Source organism: Lates calcarifer, linkage group LG1 (genome assembly GCF_001640805.2).
Source record: "Lates calcarifer isolate ASB-BC8 linkage group LG1, TLL_Latcal_v3, whole genome shotgun sequence".
Lineage (NCBI taxonomy): Eukaryota > Metazoa > Chordata > Actinopteri > Centropomidae > Lates > Lates calcarifer.
In genome coordinates this window covers 4,957,977-4,973,019 of record NC_066833.1, presented here as the reverse complement: position 1 = coordinate 4,973,019, position 15,043 = coordinate 4,957,977, and the positions used below count along the sequence as shown (strand labels likewise).

General features: G+C 40.4%; 1 protein-coding gene across 3 annotated transcripts in view; it reads left to right on the top strand.

Moving 5' to 3' along the window:
• The first annotated feature begins 3,658 nt into the window (after nucleotides 1-3,658).
• man1a2 (mannosidase, alpha, class 1A, member 2) overlaps nucleotides 3,659-15,043 on the top strand; it is a 121,469-nt gene continuing 110,084 nt past the window's right edge. Inside the window, exons 1-2 of one of the 3 annotated variants that reach the window (XM_018660689.2) lie at nucleotides 3,659-3,996; nucleotides 5,516-6,042. In XM_018660689.2, coding sequence (XP_018516205.1) covers nucleotides 5,729-6,042 — 314 coding nt within the window. In that variant the 5' untranslated portion in view covers nucleotides 3,659-3,996; nucleotides 5,516-5,728. Of the gene's footprint in view, nucleotides 3,997-4,038; nucleotides 4,165-4,362; nucleotides 5,094-5,515; nucleotides 6,043-15,043 lie in introns of those variants that run through there. The other 2 variants (XM_018660690.2, XM_051067269.1) reach the window with 2 other exon arrangements.

The window sequence follows — 15,043 nt, the reverse complement described above, 5'->3', positions numbered from 1 at the left end:
ACATTTGCTAATTAGAGCTGAACACAAAGGAGAGCTGAGGCTGATTGGGATATCAGCAGTTTTTCAGGTATTTAGTCATAGATAGATAGATAGATAGATAGATAGATAGATAGATAGATAGATAGATACTTTATTAATCCGCACGGGAAATTCACAATTCCAGCAGCATCAACAGACTTAAAAGGTTGAAGGCATGCAATAAATATTGGGAATAATAATGATAAAAAAACACAGTGGGGGCGCCCTCATAGCTGAATGGTTAGGGCGCGTACCATGTGGGCCCTAGTGGTCTGAGCAGGCGGACCCCGGCTCGACTCCCGATCCGGCTGGACCTTTACTGCATGTTGTTCCCCCACTCTCTCCCTGTTTCCTGTCTCTCTCTATCAATAAAGGCAAAAAAAAACACAGTGAAGAAACTTCAAGTCCAGTGCAAACAGAATGTTTGTGTGTGCGTATGTATGTATGTAGTGTGTAGTCCGTCAGTGCTATGCAGTGGATGTACTGGATTGTCCATGATCAACATGAGCCTGCTCAGCATCCATTGCTCTGCCATCCCTCTTCTTGATGCTTCCCCCCCAGCACACCACCGCGTAGAGGAGGGCCCTCACCACAACAGTCTGATAGAACATCTGCAGCAGCTTCTTGCAGATGTTGAAGGATGCCAGCCTTCTGAGGAAGTAGCCTTCTGTACTCCTCCTCCTGTCCACCCCTGATACAGCCCACGATAGCAGTGTCACCTGTGAACTTTTGCACGTGGCATAACTCCGAGTTGTACTTGAAGTCCGACGTGTACAGGGTGATCAGGACTGGAGAGAGCGCGGCCCCTTGTGGCGCTCCTGTGCTGCTAACCACAGTGTCTGACCTGCAGTCACCCAGTTGCACAAACTGGGGTCTGCCAGTCAGGTAGTCTGAGATCCATGCCACCAGGTGTGAGTCTTCTCCCATCTCTGTCAGCTTGTCTCTGAGGATCAGTGGCTGGATCGTGTTAAAGGAGAAGTCCAAGAATGTAATTTTCACAGCATCGCTGCCTCTGTCCAAGTGATAGAGGGATTGGTGTAATATGTAAATGATGGCATCATCTACTCCCACCCTCTTCTGGTATGCGAACTGCAGAGGGTTGAGAGCGTGGTGGACCTGTGGCCTTAGGTGGTGTAGCAGTAGCTGTTCCATGGTCTTCATCACGTGTAACATCAGGACAACTGGCCTGAAGTCATTCAGCTCTCCAGGATGTGGTTTCTTTGGGACTGGGATGATACAGGATGTTTTCCACAGCTGAGGGACCTCCCCCGTTCCAAGCTCAGGTTGAAGATCCTCTGTAGAGCGTTTCCCAGCTCCAGCGCGCAGGCCTTCAGCAGTCGAGAAGTATAGAGCATATTTTAAATTTGACCTGATGATGGCACAGGATGAAAAACCAGGGGATCACTAAGGTTTTTATTAATCATTCTCATGGGCACCATGGAAACCTGCTGCACCAAATCTGATGGCAATCCATCTTATAGGGGATCCACAAAGTTGAAGGGAATTTATCCTTTTTTTTTTTTTTAACTTAAAGAAATAGTCCATTACAAAACTTGGACTGTCACAGTGGTGCTACAACAGTTTCTGCTGCTCAAGGTCTACAGACCTTATTGTGCTTTCAATCATCCATTTCTGAATAATATGTACTCATGTTGAAATGGTGGGTTTTATGTTTATGTGGTTGCCTTGTGCTCTAACCTTGTTTTACCAAAGCGAGAGACTGAAGTTCAATGCACCGAAACTCGGTACAGTGAAGCAAATTGTGGCCACCTTTGTCGGTGGTATGTCTTTGAGAGTTTCTGGTTCAGCCAGGTTTGTGGCCCTCACCCAAGTCACACCACAGGAAATCCAGCTATTCAGCAGCAGGAGAAGTGTCATCGCTGAGGTTTCTAACAAATTACACCCTTCACTTGTGAAGAAAGCCGAGTGAGCTTTTGGCTGGGAGTGTGTTCTTGGCCGGGGTGAAGGGAAAACTGCTCCGTGAGTGGAAGAAACGCTCCTGAAAGCAAAGTGACACCTGTCACATATTCAGCGGTGTCTCTCTGCTGAAGTAGAAGACAGAGCACTCATTGTCATGGTCAAAAAAGGAAACTTCTCAGCATACACCAGGAGACTAATATGACAAACTGTGTCCTTCCCGGCAACACGGCTTGTGCTAAAGGAGAGTGCATTTGATAAGATTGTTCAGTTTTGTGTGGTGGCTATCTATGATGTATGGATTCAGGCAGAGTAGTGAATAGAGCAGTGTGCTGCTGCATGTAGCTGCCAAAACATGACTAAAACATCAGCTGAATTCTCTCTCTGATGTCTAATTTTATTTTTTAGTCATACCAGTCATTTCTCTGATCATTATTTTTTTTGTGTAGAGGTTGTTTGATTAACATAGATTAACGTAGTCCTCACTCACTGTGTATCTTGTATTTAAAGGTGGCATTGGTAAATATTTTTTTAAATGCTAACCTTCTGACAAATGGAATGATGTAGAAATATATCAGAACTTATGGGGTACTCCAGTGATTAAGTGTTGCACCTGTATAAAGTTGTGGATTCACAAGAGACAGGGTCAGCTAAGACACTCCAAAAACACCAACATTTCCCATAATGCAACTTGGTGGCATCTTTTCATATATCTTTTCATTAGAGCGTCTCTGCTGGGTAAAAGCATACATCTTGAATTTTTAATACTGATTGTTAGTCATATGTTTTGTTTATACATAATACTGCATATATTAGAAAGAAATCTGTTATCAATCTGTCTCAGATTTCTTTTGAAAAAGAATGCTGATCTCAGTGAGACTACCCTTTTAAATGCATTTCAGACTAACTGATATAATTTATATAATTTCACCCTGATTAAATGGATTGTATCTCAGAGATAGTAAACATGTACATCCCTCTGCTTAGCTGTTATAAAAATACTGTATAAAAGTTCACATTAAACTCTCTTTTCATCACTGCCTGCATTATGAAGTTCATCTTTAGAGCTTAGTCAGATAAGAGCTCAGAAGAGGTGAGAAAAAAAAACAGAAGACATCTTCTGCTGTATCTTGTTCCATAAAATCTCTTTCTCTCAGCGTGCTTACACACTTAAAGACACACTTAATAGCCTAATGATGCCAACAAAGACCTCTCTATTTTTTGCCATTCTGTTTTGCTCTTTACAAGTGAGTGATTTGCAGTAGATTTGCAGTGTCATAAATGTGTCATCAACAGGATCTGACACTGTGCCCCCCACAGTCCCACCCCACCTGATCCACCTTGTGGCCTTCCAGGATCAAGTGGTTAAGACTATGAATATGTTCTCCACTATTTGTTTGCTCAGATGTATTGAACTGTATCACACTATCTAACTCAACAGTAACTGAATTTTATATATGGAAGTCAGTAATAGAAAGCATTTTATTACTTTTACTTATGATATTTAAAGTAAAATTTGTTTGTACTTCATTTGAATGTAGGACTTTTACTTATAATGGAGTATTTTTTTTACATTTTGCATATGACATTAAGGTATTTAAATGTAAATCTGAATATGTTTCCACCACTGGAAATTATGCATTGCACAGCTGCGTTAAGGCATCACAAATTACTGTCTTTGATTCAAGGGGGAAGTAGAGTTGGCCCAAAACTATACTTGATACAAATAATATTATACTTTGATTCTGCGCAACGAAACTGTCAGACGGTCCCTGAGTCGGCAGGCTGAGTAGTTGATGCTGGATCACCGAGCAGCAGCAGTTCAGTCAGTCCGTCGCTGCAGTCCGACACAGCGGCCACTCATCATCATCCCCTCGGCGTCCTCGGAGCTGCTGTAACGCTATGTGGCTCTAAACTGACGGCGGACGGTTCAACTGGAGCAGGTTAACACGGCCGTTGTTAACATTTTGTGGACATGAGGACACCTGCCACGGCGGTTTCTTCCAAAAGGCGGACCGGGAATCCTGACTGGCATCGATTTTCACCGTGCAAATGAGAAAGGTGGTGATGCAGCACAGCGGCGTCCACACAAGAGACCGCCTCTGTCACTTCATAAACCAGCTAGCTAGCCTTAGCAGCCTAGCTTAATGGCTAGCACCTGAGCAGGCTATAGGTTTCCAAGCTTAGTCTTCATCACGGGATAGCTAAAATGTCAGCGAGCCCAAACGCGTATGTCGGAATATTTTTAATTCTCTCAAAACCACGGTATCTCCCGAGCGCTGCCTGGCTGTTTATTTACTGCTGCTCATTTTTTGTACAGATAGCCATCGTTAGCTGGATAAGTTAGCTTTCGTTCGCTTGTTAGCTAGCATTTTGTATCGGCTAATCAGCTCACACAGGCTGGCACTGTCAGAGAATGAACTTGGTATTCAGTGTAGAGACGCCGAGACATCGTAGCTCCATACAGAGCCGATGGAAAACTACTGGATAAAACACAGAGGCTCAGACATTACACATTAATACAGGCAATAATGCGGTCGTTTTTGTTTGTGTTTAAAGGGGCTACTCGCTTGATTTCCATCCATCCTTCACATTAGCACTTGGAGCAGCTTCTGAGCGGAATCAAACATTTGCTCCACGTCTTTCTATATATGTGGCCACGGGGGAAATAAAATCCCCTGTCTTTTTAAGTACAGTCACATGGGCATTTATTTGCTGGGCATTTATTCAGATGATATACGGCACAGGATACGTGATGGCAGTGTATTTAGCTTGCATGTCCAGCCCCTCTTTGCCAAGGGTTTCCACACAACTGTGAATTGTCATTCCAGTCGACTCCGATGGGTACGGATGGTAGGAGGATGTTTGCATGGAGGCTGAGCTTGCTCTCCATCTCTGTCATTTTTTGGATCATTTTACAATAAAATACAGTGTGTCTGCAAGCTGTATGGCACTTAAAACAGACACAGAGAGCTGACTTCGTTCTGCAGAGATGCCACTATGCACAGAGGGCAGTTGTTTGGTAATGGTCTCAGATACTGCACAGCCTCGTGATACCTTAAGCCTCTGGAAAATATGTTTGTCATTTTTTCACATTGCCAAAGGATTAAGTGCTTTCTGTGTCTCTGTGTGTGAGAGAAACTGATGGACATTCTGAGGTATTTATTTCTGAGATGACATGTTGTTAAATTCACCATAGCATGCAAGAGGATTGTTTATTACTTGATATACGACATACCAGTTTCTTGAGTTGTCTCCACGTGTGTGTGATTGTAATTCAGTGCTGTTAAGCTCAATAGAAGCCTGTCACATTGCTTGGTGAAATGATACTAGTGGTTACAGGGGAGATGCTGCCAAGACGGAGCAATGACAACTAAAGCAAAGACTGTAAAGGGAATCAGCTCTTCTATCCTGACAGAACTCAGGATACTCAGGATACTGTCTGTCTGTCTGTATGGAGACAGGGTTGTTAAATGAAGGGAAGAAAAGATCAGATTTTTATAAAATGGTGGTAAATCTCTGGCAACTACACTGTGAGTAGGTTTCTGTCCAGTACTAACTCTTGGTCCCTTTTTTTCAGAATCGTCATGACCATTTTCCTGCTGACCAGTCACTCCTTCACTGAGGGACCTCAGCCCTTTTTGGTTTCTGGACTTACCAATACAGGGATGAGATAATAAAGCCAACTAGCTGGTGCATGCTGCTACAACAACTCTTGTGGCACCTGTAAACCCACCCACCCCACCCCCAATCCAATCCCTCCCCAAGATAAGTTAATTTCAACAGTCAAAACATGACGACACCGGCTCTCCTGCCGCTGTCGGGCCGCAGGATACCCACTCTGTCGCCAGGCACCTCCTCTTTTCCGCACCACAGAGCTACGTTGAGGCTCTCTGAGAAGTTCATCCTCCTCCTCATTCTCAGTGCCTTCATCACCTTATGTTTTGGGGCCTTCTTCTTCCTCCCGGACAATTCCAAGCACAAGCGCTTTGACCTGGGTTTGGAGGATGTGCTCATCCCTCATATTGACTCACCCAAAGAGGGGAAGCATGCTTCTGGACAGGTGGTCATACATGGACAGGGAGGACATGACGAGCACAGACACAGGTAAGGGCCAACAGGGGAAGTTTTTTTCAAGTCTGAATGAGTTTTTTCCTCATGACAGGTTGACTTATTTGATAATAACTAAGACACTTTTGCAAGGAGATGTGTTAAATGCTATTAGTCTGTTTTTGGTTACTTACTCAGTTATGTCGAACAAAAGCATTTCCTCAAGGCTATAGGGTAGGCAGGTGTACTGCTACACATCACTCCTTCAGTAGTCTGTTATGACACCCAGGGGTGTGGCATACAGTGATGCCACGCTCCTCTGAGCATATAGGGACACGTCAGCACAGGTGTTCCTTCCTCCTTTTTTTCTTCATCTTTTTGTTCAGCTGAGGTTGTTCTGAATACTCTTTACATTTGTGTCTCCGTTGGTTGTAATTGTTTGAGTTCCTGTACAACAGAAATTGTTATCACCTTGGCCTCAATGTTGTTGTATTGTCCCGCGGGCAGACATGGTTGAACTTGATGAGCTAGAACACACTGGCTGTTTGAAAAGCTTTAGTAACTGCTTAAACAGGCTTGGAAATTACTGCTCGCTGTGAGCCAAACACTGGTAAAAATTTGGCTGCAGTTTTTACATTTATCGTTTGGTTTGTCCAGCCTCTTTGGCTGGTAGCCAACCTTTGTCGGCTCTTTCTGTTCCTTCCTGAATCAAATTCATATTTGGCTGCCTTAAGTGTCTTGTGCTATTTGGAATCCACTGTGCTGGACAAGTTTCCAAATATTATTCTTAACTGATCTCAGTTACTTAAAAGTGATTCTACCACATTGACATTTCATTACATTCTTAATTATTCACTATAAGCCAACAAATCAGTAATGGAAGCAGTGTTGTAATGTAAAAGCCACATATTTTTAATCTTACAATGCTCTAACAAAATATAAGCCTCATACTTGGGAATCATGAAGTTTTTGTTAAATTCAAACTGAACCACTGAACGTTGTTATTTAGCACCAAAGTATAAGTGCAGTATTTACATATTTTGATTAATTACCATTTGAATATCAGGCTCTGTGGGTTTTTAGAGCCTCTATTTATTTTTAAGCAGTGCACTACCTACACGCTGAAGGTTTAAAAACGATTTATTTAACTCATAATTACATAAGAAGCATCATTTGTTTGGCATAACTCATACCTGTATGGGTTGTGAATTATTCCGTGGTGACAAAAAAGAATTATGGCTGAAATAAAATGCACAAAATGCCAAACAGTAGGTAGAAAGGATAATTTCATTGGAAAGGTCTCTTCCATGCTGGTGAAGGAGGTCATTAGTTTTACAGAGTGCTGGGCGAAGTGTTAAAAGCAATTTCTCAAACTGTTTCACAGTGGGGACCATTGAGTGTTGTCTCCTCATCCCCTGTGGTGTTTTTTTCATTTTTCCATTCTGAAAGCCTTCTAAGAGCCCTGGATGCTGCCTGCTTGAAATAAAGTAATTATTATTGTCCAGCGACACAGAAGAGCAAAACGTGACTAAGTTGTATTTTTGGGCTTTTCTGGTCTTTGGTAGTGTGGTGCTGCTTTCTTTCTATTTGTGCATATTAGTTTTCAGTAAATTTCAGTCAGTGTTATCACACATTTTAAGTGAACTTCAGTTGTTCTTAACAAACAAACTTAGCTAATGCATCTGTATGTGTTGAAATTATATACTAGTAGGTTGGCACAGAGGCGTATTTCAGGGTACAGCAACAGATAGCAGGAGGTATTTCTCTTTTTGTGATGAACTGGATCATATTAAATAAGCTGACTCATTTTATAGCCACTTATCAGCCTTGTGTTCTACTTTATGTATTTTTAATTACAGATATTACCCGTTGGAAGTAATGACATGACCATTATGAAATTCAGCCTTTAAAATTAAAAATAAATAAATATGGCTTTAATAAAACAGCATAAGGGTGTACATTTATGAGCATATTCACTGGCTTCAGTGATGGCTTCAGCCATACAAAATATTTCTGTACATGTTTGATTGAATGTAGGGTTTTGGACCAATGGGGCTTGTTAAAGTGAGATAAAAGAAGCCAGTGAGATGTCCCTGGGATGGAAATTTAAGGTTTTCAAGGAGAGAGAATAATACTTCTGAGATCTCTTGAAATTAGTTTTATGCAAATGTTAAGTCTCAAAAATGCTCCCTGTGCATTTAACCTCACAATCATGCTACCTGACATGTTTTTATTTTTTTCTCTGCTTATAACAGCTTATGGAAATGTGTTCCAGTTACTTTTTGGTATGGCTGCCTCTGCTGATCTTAAAATCATCATCGTGTGTGCTCCAGAGGACCAGGGTTCAAACAGCCTCTGGAAAATGAGGCATGCTAGCATTTAAAGAGACCCTCAGGAACAGAGGACAGGCTCGTAATAATTTCACCTTTACTTTATTTGGCCACAGAAAACCCCACAGAACCAGTTTTCTGTTCACAGGTTCACCCTGTTAATAGTCTATAGAGAGTAAAGGTTATTTTTATATTTGCTGTCGGGTGATCCATCTGTTCTATTGAATTTTTGAGATATTGACCATAATTCTGAATGCACAACAATATGTGTAAAGATCTCTGAACTGGCACTGAATTATATTCTCATTTTGTAGCTGACTATTATTCATTTGTGCGGTGGATGTTTGTTTTTGGAAACATTCAGGAAAAATTGTAACGATCCAGTGGCTTCGCTAGAGTGCATTACTACTTATGAAGTCCTAATTTCTTAGAAAGTTTTATTCATATTATTATCATTTCAAAACATATAGTATATCAGTGATTATTATTATTATTATTATTATAAAACAATTTCTTCTTACAGCTCAAGTAGACATTGATTAATTCTGTTTCGCAGTCATATATTCACCTTCTCTCCCGTCAAGGTCCTTGAAGTCAGGTTAACAAAAAAGAGAACATTTCCTGACTGTTAAAAATCTGTCTTTCTCTGTGACATTGTGTTTCTTGCCTGCTTGCTGCTTGCTTACTGGACACTTCTGTGACTGACTCTGGCAGGCACCCTTTAGACAAACATGGAGAAACTTGCACACTACCTTTTCAGTACCAGAGCTGCTACTTGCATAAATACATACATACATACAATACATAAATATCTAGACCTTGATATGTGGTGCAACCTTTTAAACAAAACACACAGGTCACTCAACTTGGAAAACAAACATATTTTCCCACTCACTTGGAGTGCTATCCAGTTGTACAGATAGTTCTAGTTTCTTTGGGGAGGTTTCAAGATGTCCACCACTGAAATTGCCAAACCAGTACAGTGATGGTTTTTGTCATTGGTTTTGTGCATTTGGGGGAAAAACGTCCAGGATAATCCTCAAACCTTACTTCAGCAGAAAATTGTTCTAGCGTTATTACTATCACCTGAGTATCTCTACTCAGAAGGAGTTCTGTTAGGATGAGTATTGGAGAGTGATCTTGTCTGCAAAGATTATTACCAAGAGGCCAGTCTTATTTTGTCTCTGTCTCCTTTTTGGGGTGATAACAGGAGTCTTGGCAGAGATCTCAAAACCTCATTAATACCGACTGAAACTTTCTATATTAGAGGGGTAAGTGGAAAAATGTACAATAATATTAATATGCAACCCCTGAACTGGTTGACTGGATGTGATTGAAGAGTAACAGCAGCAGTATTGGCAATCAGTTAAAGTTACAGATAATATTTTATTGGCTCTTACAGCATTTTAATTAGTTAGTTATGAGGGAGAACCTGTGCTTTGTCTTCCTTAAATAGTAACACAACTAGTAACACAAACACCATTTGTGTTATAAGATTAGTGCTACAGTCAATCATCGTTCTGGATTTCTACCATGTGTGTAATACATGTGTATAGAGAGTATTACACCTTGGCTGCATATGATCATTATATGGATGGAGTGCCAGGATCCTATAGTTTACCGCTTACAAGGTGAATAGAAAGGGAACACCTTTGGATTGCCATCTGGAGTGTTACAAACTGCTTGAGTGTAATGCTCTGTCAGCCTAAACATACTGTGGGGCCTTTAATGATCCTGCCTTGGTTTTGTTTTGGTCTGGCTCAAACAATATAGAAGTAGCCAGGAGCAGTGCAGAGCAGAAGAGGGGGGACGTGGATGTGTTGACAGAGGCAGTGACATTTCAGCAGCAGAGTAGCAATAGGTGGGGACCGAGGCAGATGTGGAAGGTGTAAAAGTGTTCCCTCTTATATGATCAGACTTGTGGACATCGATGCATGAAAATGTAGTAATATGTGTGGACTGAATACTGCATTTTGAGAGAAGTAGTTTGTCTGTTAGAACAGAACATAAATAATAATGCCTTGAACACCATGTAAAGAATGACCAAAGCAACTGCGTGCTAAGAAACATGTTGTATGTAGTGGGACTAGAGGGAGGGACTTTTTTTTATTTTTATTTTTTTACAACATTCATACAACAATTAATATTTCTGAACTGTAATTAAAAAGTGTTTGATTTATAGATGTTTTATCGATGTTAACATATTATGTGATGCTCAACAGTGAAACAGTCATTGTTTACATCATTACATTGATTTATGTGATGCATTTGCCTGGGGCCGAAATGATCAGTCGATAAATCAGTTTTAAAAAATCAACCATTCAAATAATCAATTAATAGTCATTTTTCAAGCAAAAATGTTAGTTTACATGTCAGCTACTCCATTCTGAAGGGTTTAGTGCTTTTCTCTGTTTAACTTAATTGTAAATGGAACTGCTTCTTAACAAAGCTATTTGCAGACATCAACCTTGTGCTTTGAGAAATTGTGGTGACATCTAATAGATTAAATGGTCGATTGAAAAAAAATTGGCAGCTGATAATCCAAATAATTGTTAGTTGCAACCCTACATTTGCCATAATTTGAAGTATCAAAGTTGTAAAATATTTTCATAGTGATCATTAATCATCAATTTAGACAGCATCACCCAGCCCTACATTTACAGTTTGTCAGGCAATCCAAATCCTATATAAAAAATTGTCTGTATTCTGTGGCAATAGAGGCATGTCTGTTAAGACTTACAGCAGTCAAGTGACAATCTTTGAATTGTGTTATTCTGTCCAGGTTTGGAAATTACAACATGAGCATTCATGCTGGGTTCTTGCCAGATTCCCAGTAGGCTCAACAGGCTTGCCATCTGCCACCAAAATTAACCAATATTTGACTGTTTTTTTTAAGTGAATGCCCAGTCATCAGTTAGAGCTGCCACGCAACCTTGAGGAGGATGTATATGTGTTTCTTGAGGACAGCACTTCTGGCACATAAATTCTTTCAACATCACAGGAAAATATGCAGTTTTATAATAATGAAGATTTTCTCTGCTGTGCAGCTTCAGTTGTAAACCAGGGTTTTGGCACAGCACTGAAATACCAGTATTTGGATTTTGCGTCATCTTCACAACTGATGGACAAAAAACTGCTTTTTGCAGTTTAGGGATTGCTCAAGTCAATACTGCAATATCCTGTTTTCTAAATCATTGTTGATCTACCTTATTTGTATGATTTGTACACTCTAGATGTGAATGTTGCATCTCTTCTCCTTCCTGTCTTTTTCCATATAATGTTTTTGAAAACTAATAAGATACTAAAGACTGTTCCCATCTCCTTTCCCCAGAACCTTTCAATTATTCCACCCAAAACTTTTGTACAGAAGGGTCACTCTGTTTTTACCTATTTGTCTAACCCTTAACATCATATGGGTTGTGTCCACATGACACCCAACACTTAGCTGTTGCCAAGAAAGACTCTGTGGAAGCCCAGGCTGCATGCTATCATCTGGCTAATTTGAGAAATGGCTTTGAGCAGTTTGACATTTGATATTGGATAATATTTTTCAAAATAAAAGCTGATGGCACTATGATATTAAACATTTGGGAGGTGTGAAACTGTTGCTGATGAGACTTGGAGTCATCATATATCATCATCATATCTGCAGTGTCTGTGAAGCCATGCTGCTGGCACAATGACTGTACATAAAGATGGACGACAAATCTCCACTTTCTCCCACAGTACAGAAATGAATCCAAAATTATCCCAGACACGAGTGCTACCATCTTGTGCTGGTGACATTATTTGGCAGTCTGCGCAACAGCGATTGGGGGGAGGAGCTGCGGTATCATGGTTTCACCGATACACCTGTCTGACTAATCGCATGATGTCACAAAACCCCTTTTGACGGCAGCAAAAACCTAATTATAACCCATAAGTTGCAACCATGAGAAGTATTCACCGAGCTACTCATGTAATGTTCAGACACGGCCAAAAGTATAAGAAAATGTACAAGCGCAGCCTTTTCCCAAAGCATCCCTCACATAATGGAACTTAGTGCTATGACTGCACGTAACCTGGTTGCACCACTTATTGCCTTGCCAGTTATTGTTAGAGTTGCAGGGCCATAGCCTCGCTCTTGCCCTCTGATATGGCCATAAATCAGCATCACAGCCCCCCTTGGATCATATTTAACGCCTGGCCCAACATCAGAGTGCACTTATTTATCATATTTAGTGTGTTCTTAGATATTATTTCTTTGTCTTCACGCTTCATTCGCCTGTCAGCCACAAAGTAAATCTAGGTTGGTGTGAGTGTTTGTGTCTTGTGTGTGTTATTTCTCAAAGTGTAAGAACCTCAGTGCTAATAAAGGAGCACCAGCTTGTACCTGCAGCTCACTGACACACGCATACACACACACACAGTCAAGCTAGCTCAGCCTGGAAAGAATACCAAGGTGCTGCAGTCAGTGCAGAGATTCAGCAGGAGTATAGCCATTTAATATCAGCTTGTTCAGAGTCACCTACATAAAAGGGGGTTTTCACACATCTATCAAAACTGTTGAGCTGTTTTCAATTTATGTCTAAAGCCAGGCTATTCGGCTGAATGTATCAAGCTTGAGGTTGGATTTTTGTGAACCTTAAGTGGGGCTTTGAAGGATAACATCATTGCAATTTCAGCTTTGTCCCATCAACATGATTGCTCTGAAAAAGTGCATTTACCACAGTCTGCAGGTTTGTCAGCCAGTCTGAAAATCAAAAGCCACCTGTTGCCCCCTTCATGCTCTAACAAAAAATAAGATGAAACACATCTTACTGCTGCCTTGACACAAGTATTGTGTTGCTAGGCCTGATTGTTACAACTGTGGGGATCACCTCCATACCCACGTTTCACTGTAGTTTATTGGGAATTAAAGAAATATATACTTGTCCTGGGCTGGTAAATTATAAAATGCACTGTCCTTTCTTGCTATTTTACCAGCCAGAATGATGCCTGGTTGCTTGCCCAAGTGGCTGGCAGGGTGCTCTAAATTTCCAGCTAGTACAAGGACTTGGCATGGGGGAGGTTTTTCTCATTCTAGTGGTGTTTTACTGTATTTTCCAAAAGTAGTGTTCAGTGCAGTAATTTTCAGTCAGTGTGTTGATTTCCATTAATGTTTTTGAAAGGACTCAATCTTTGCCAACAAATGCCCATAAATTGTCACTTGTTTGAATCAGAGCATCAAAGTTATTCAAGAAATGTGCAGTTTCAGTGGCTGTCCTCTTACGTGACCCTCCAAATAGGCATTTTGTACCTCATGTAAATTAAATTGCAAAGTAAATGTAATGCGTGTTTTGGAACTCACACAAAGAAGAGTGTATCAGTATAGGGTAACCTTATTAGCCATCATAAAGTTGGGAATGATCACTGGTTTTCTAGTTTTACCAGTTCTTATTACTGTGTCCATTTAAACTCTGTTCTGTTGGTTTCAGAATAGATATTACCACAACCAGAATAAGATATCAAATATAAATTCATCTCTTAGATCAGTGTTCATAGTCATTTCAGAAAGACTCATCCTAATTAATTTGTCTGTTGTCAGGAGATTTCATCTAGTACAGTCAGTATTGGAGCGAGCAGCCTGCAGAATGAGGAGTGGACTTCCATCAAGCTTAATCTCCTCATTAACACTGCTGCTTTTTATCAGATCTGCTCTCTGTGTGTCTCATTTCCTGTCTCTCTTTCTCTTGTTTTGTCTCCATCTTTTTCATGTGACCATGATGTTGTTTTCTCTGTAGAACGCAGCTGCAGCCTCTCAGATTGGCCGAAGAGGGTTTGGGTGTGTGTATGTGTGTGTGTGTGTGTGTGAGTAGAGAGAGAGATAGAGTGCATGTTTTTTGTGTCTGGTTTGTGAAGTAGGGTTTTTACTCATGCTTATGTTCCAGAGGCTGTTCTACAGATTGTCATGCCAAAGAATACACTTTGTGGTTTCACTGATTAGTCTCCATTATGTAAACAGGAAGCCTAAGTCAGTAAAATCACCTGTTGTTCAGGGCTTACTTCAATAACACTTTAACACCTCTTTTGAGTATGGAGCTCAAATACTGATTGAATTATGTCTTCAGCACCAAGTATCAAAAACTGTAGGGCTGCAGCTATCAGTTAATTGGATTTTTTTGATTAATCAATGTGTTTGTCTATTAAATGTCAAGAACAGTGAGACGTGCTTATTGGCAACTTCCCAGACACTAAGGTGAAGACTAGCACTGACAGTCCAAAACCCATTGTTTGTAAAATGACTCAAACTATTATTTGGTAGTTAAAATACTTGCTGATAGTTTTTCTGTCTTCTGTCTTCTATCAGGTTTTCAATGTTGACACTAAATGCTTAGTCAGGTTCTAAGTCTTGGTATTTCATCAGCGATCACTCAATTTAAATCACAATTTATTTTACACTGTATTATTTGTTTTGATCATACAGTGTCATAATTCAGTGTACAGTGACCCTTACTTGTAAATGAATAAGGAATTTGTCAAATGAAAACTAATTTTGGTATCTGTACTTGAAAATGTTTCTGCTAAACAGAGCCCCTCCTATAGGAAAAGGTGTGCTGATGTATGATGTCATCAAAGTATTACTGCCAGGCCAGTGTGTTGGGCCAAGGTGATGATTTAACATTATAATGTAGTTTTTGAAATGTAGTTATTAACCAGAATAACATTTTTGTCCCCAAAGGAAACAACCACATACATAAACACACAAA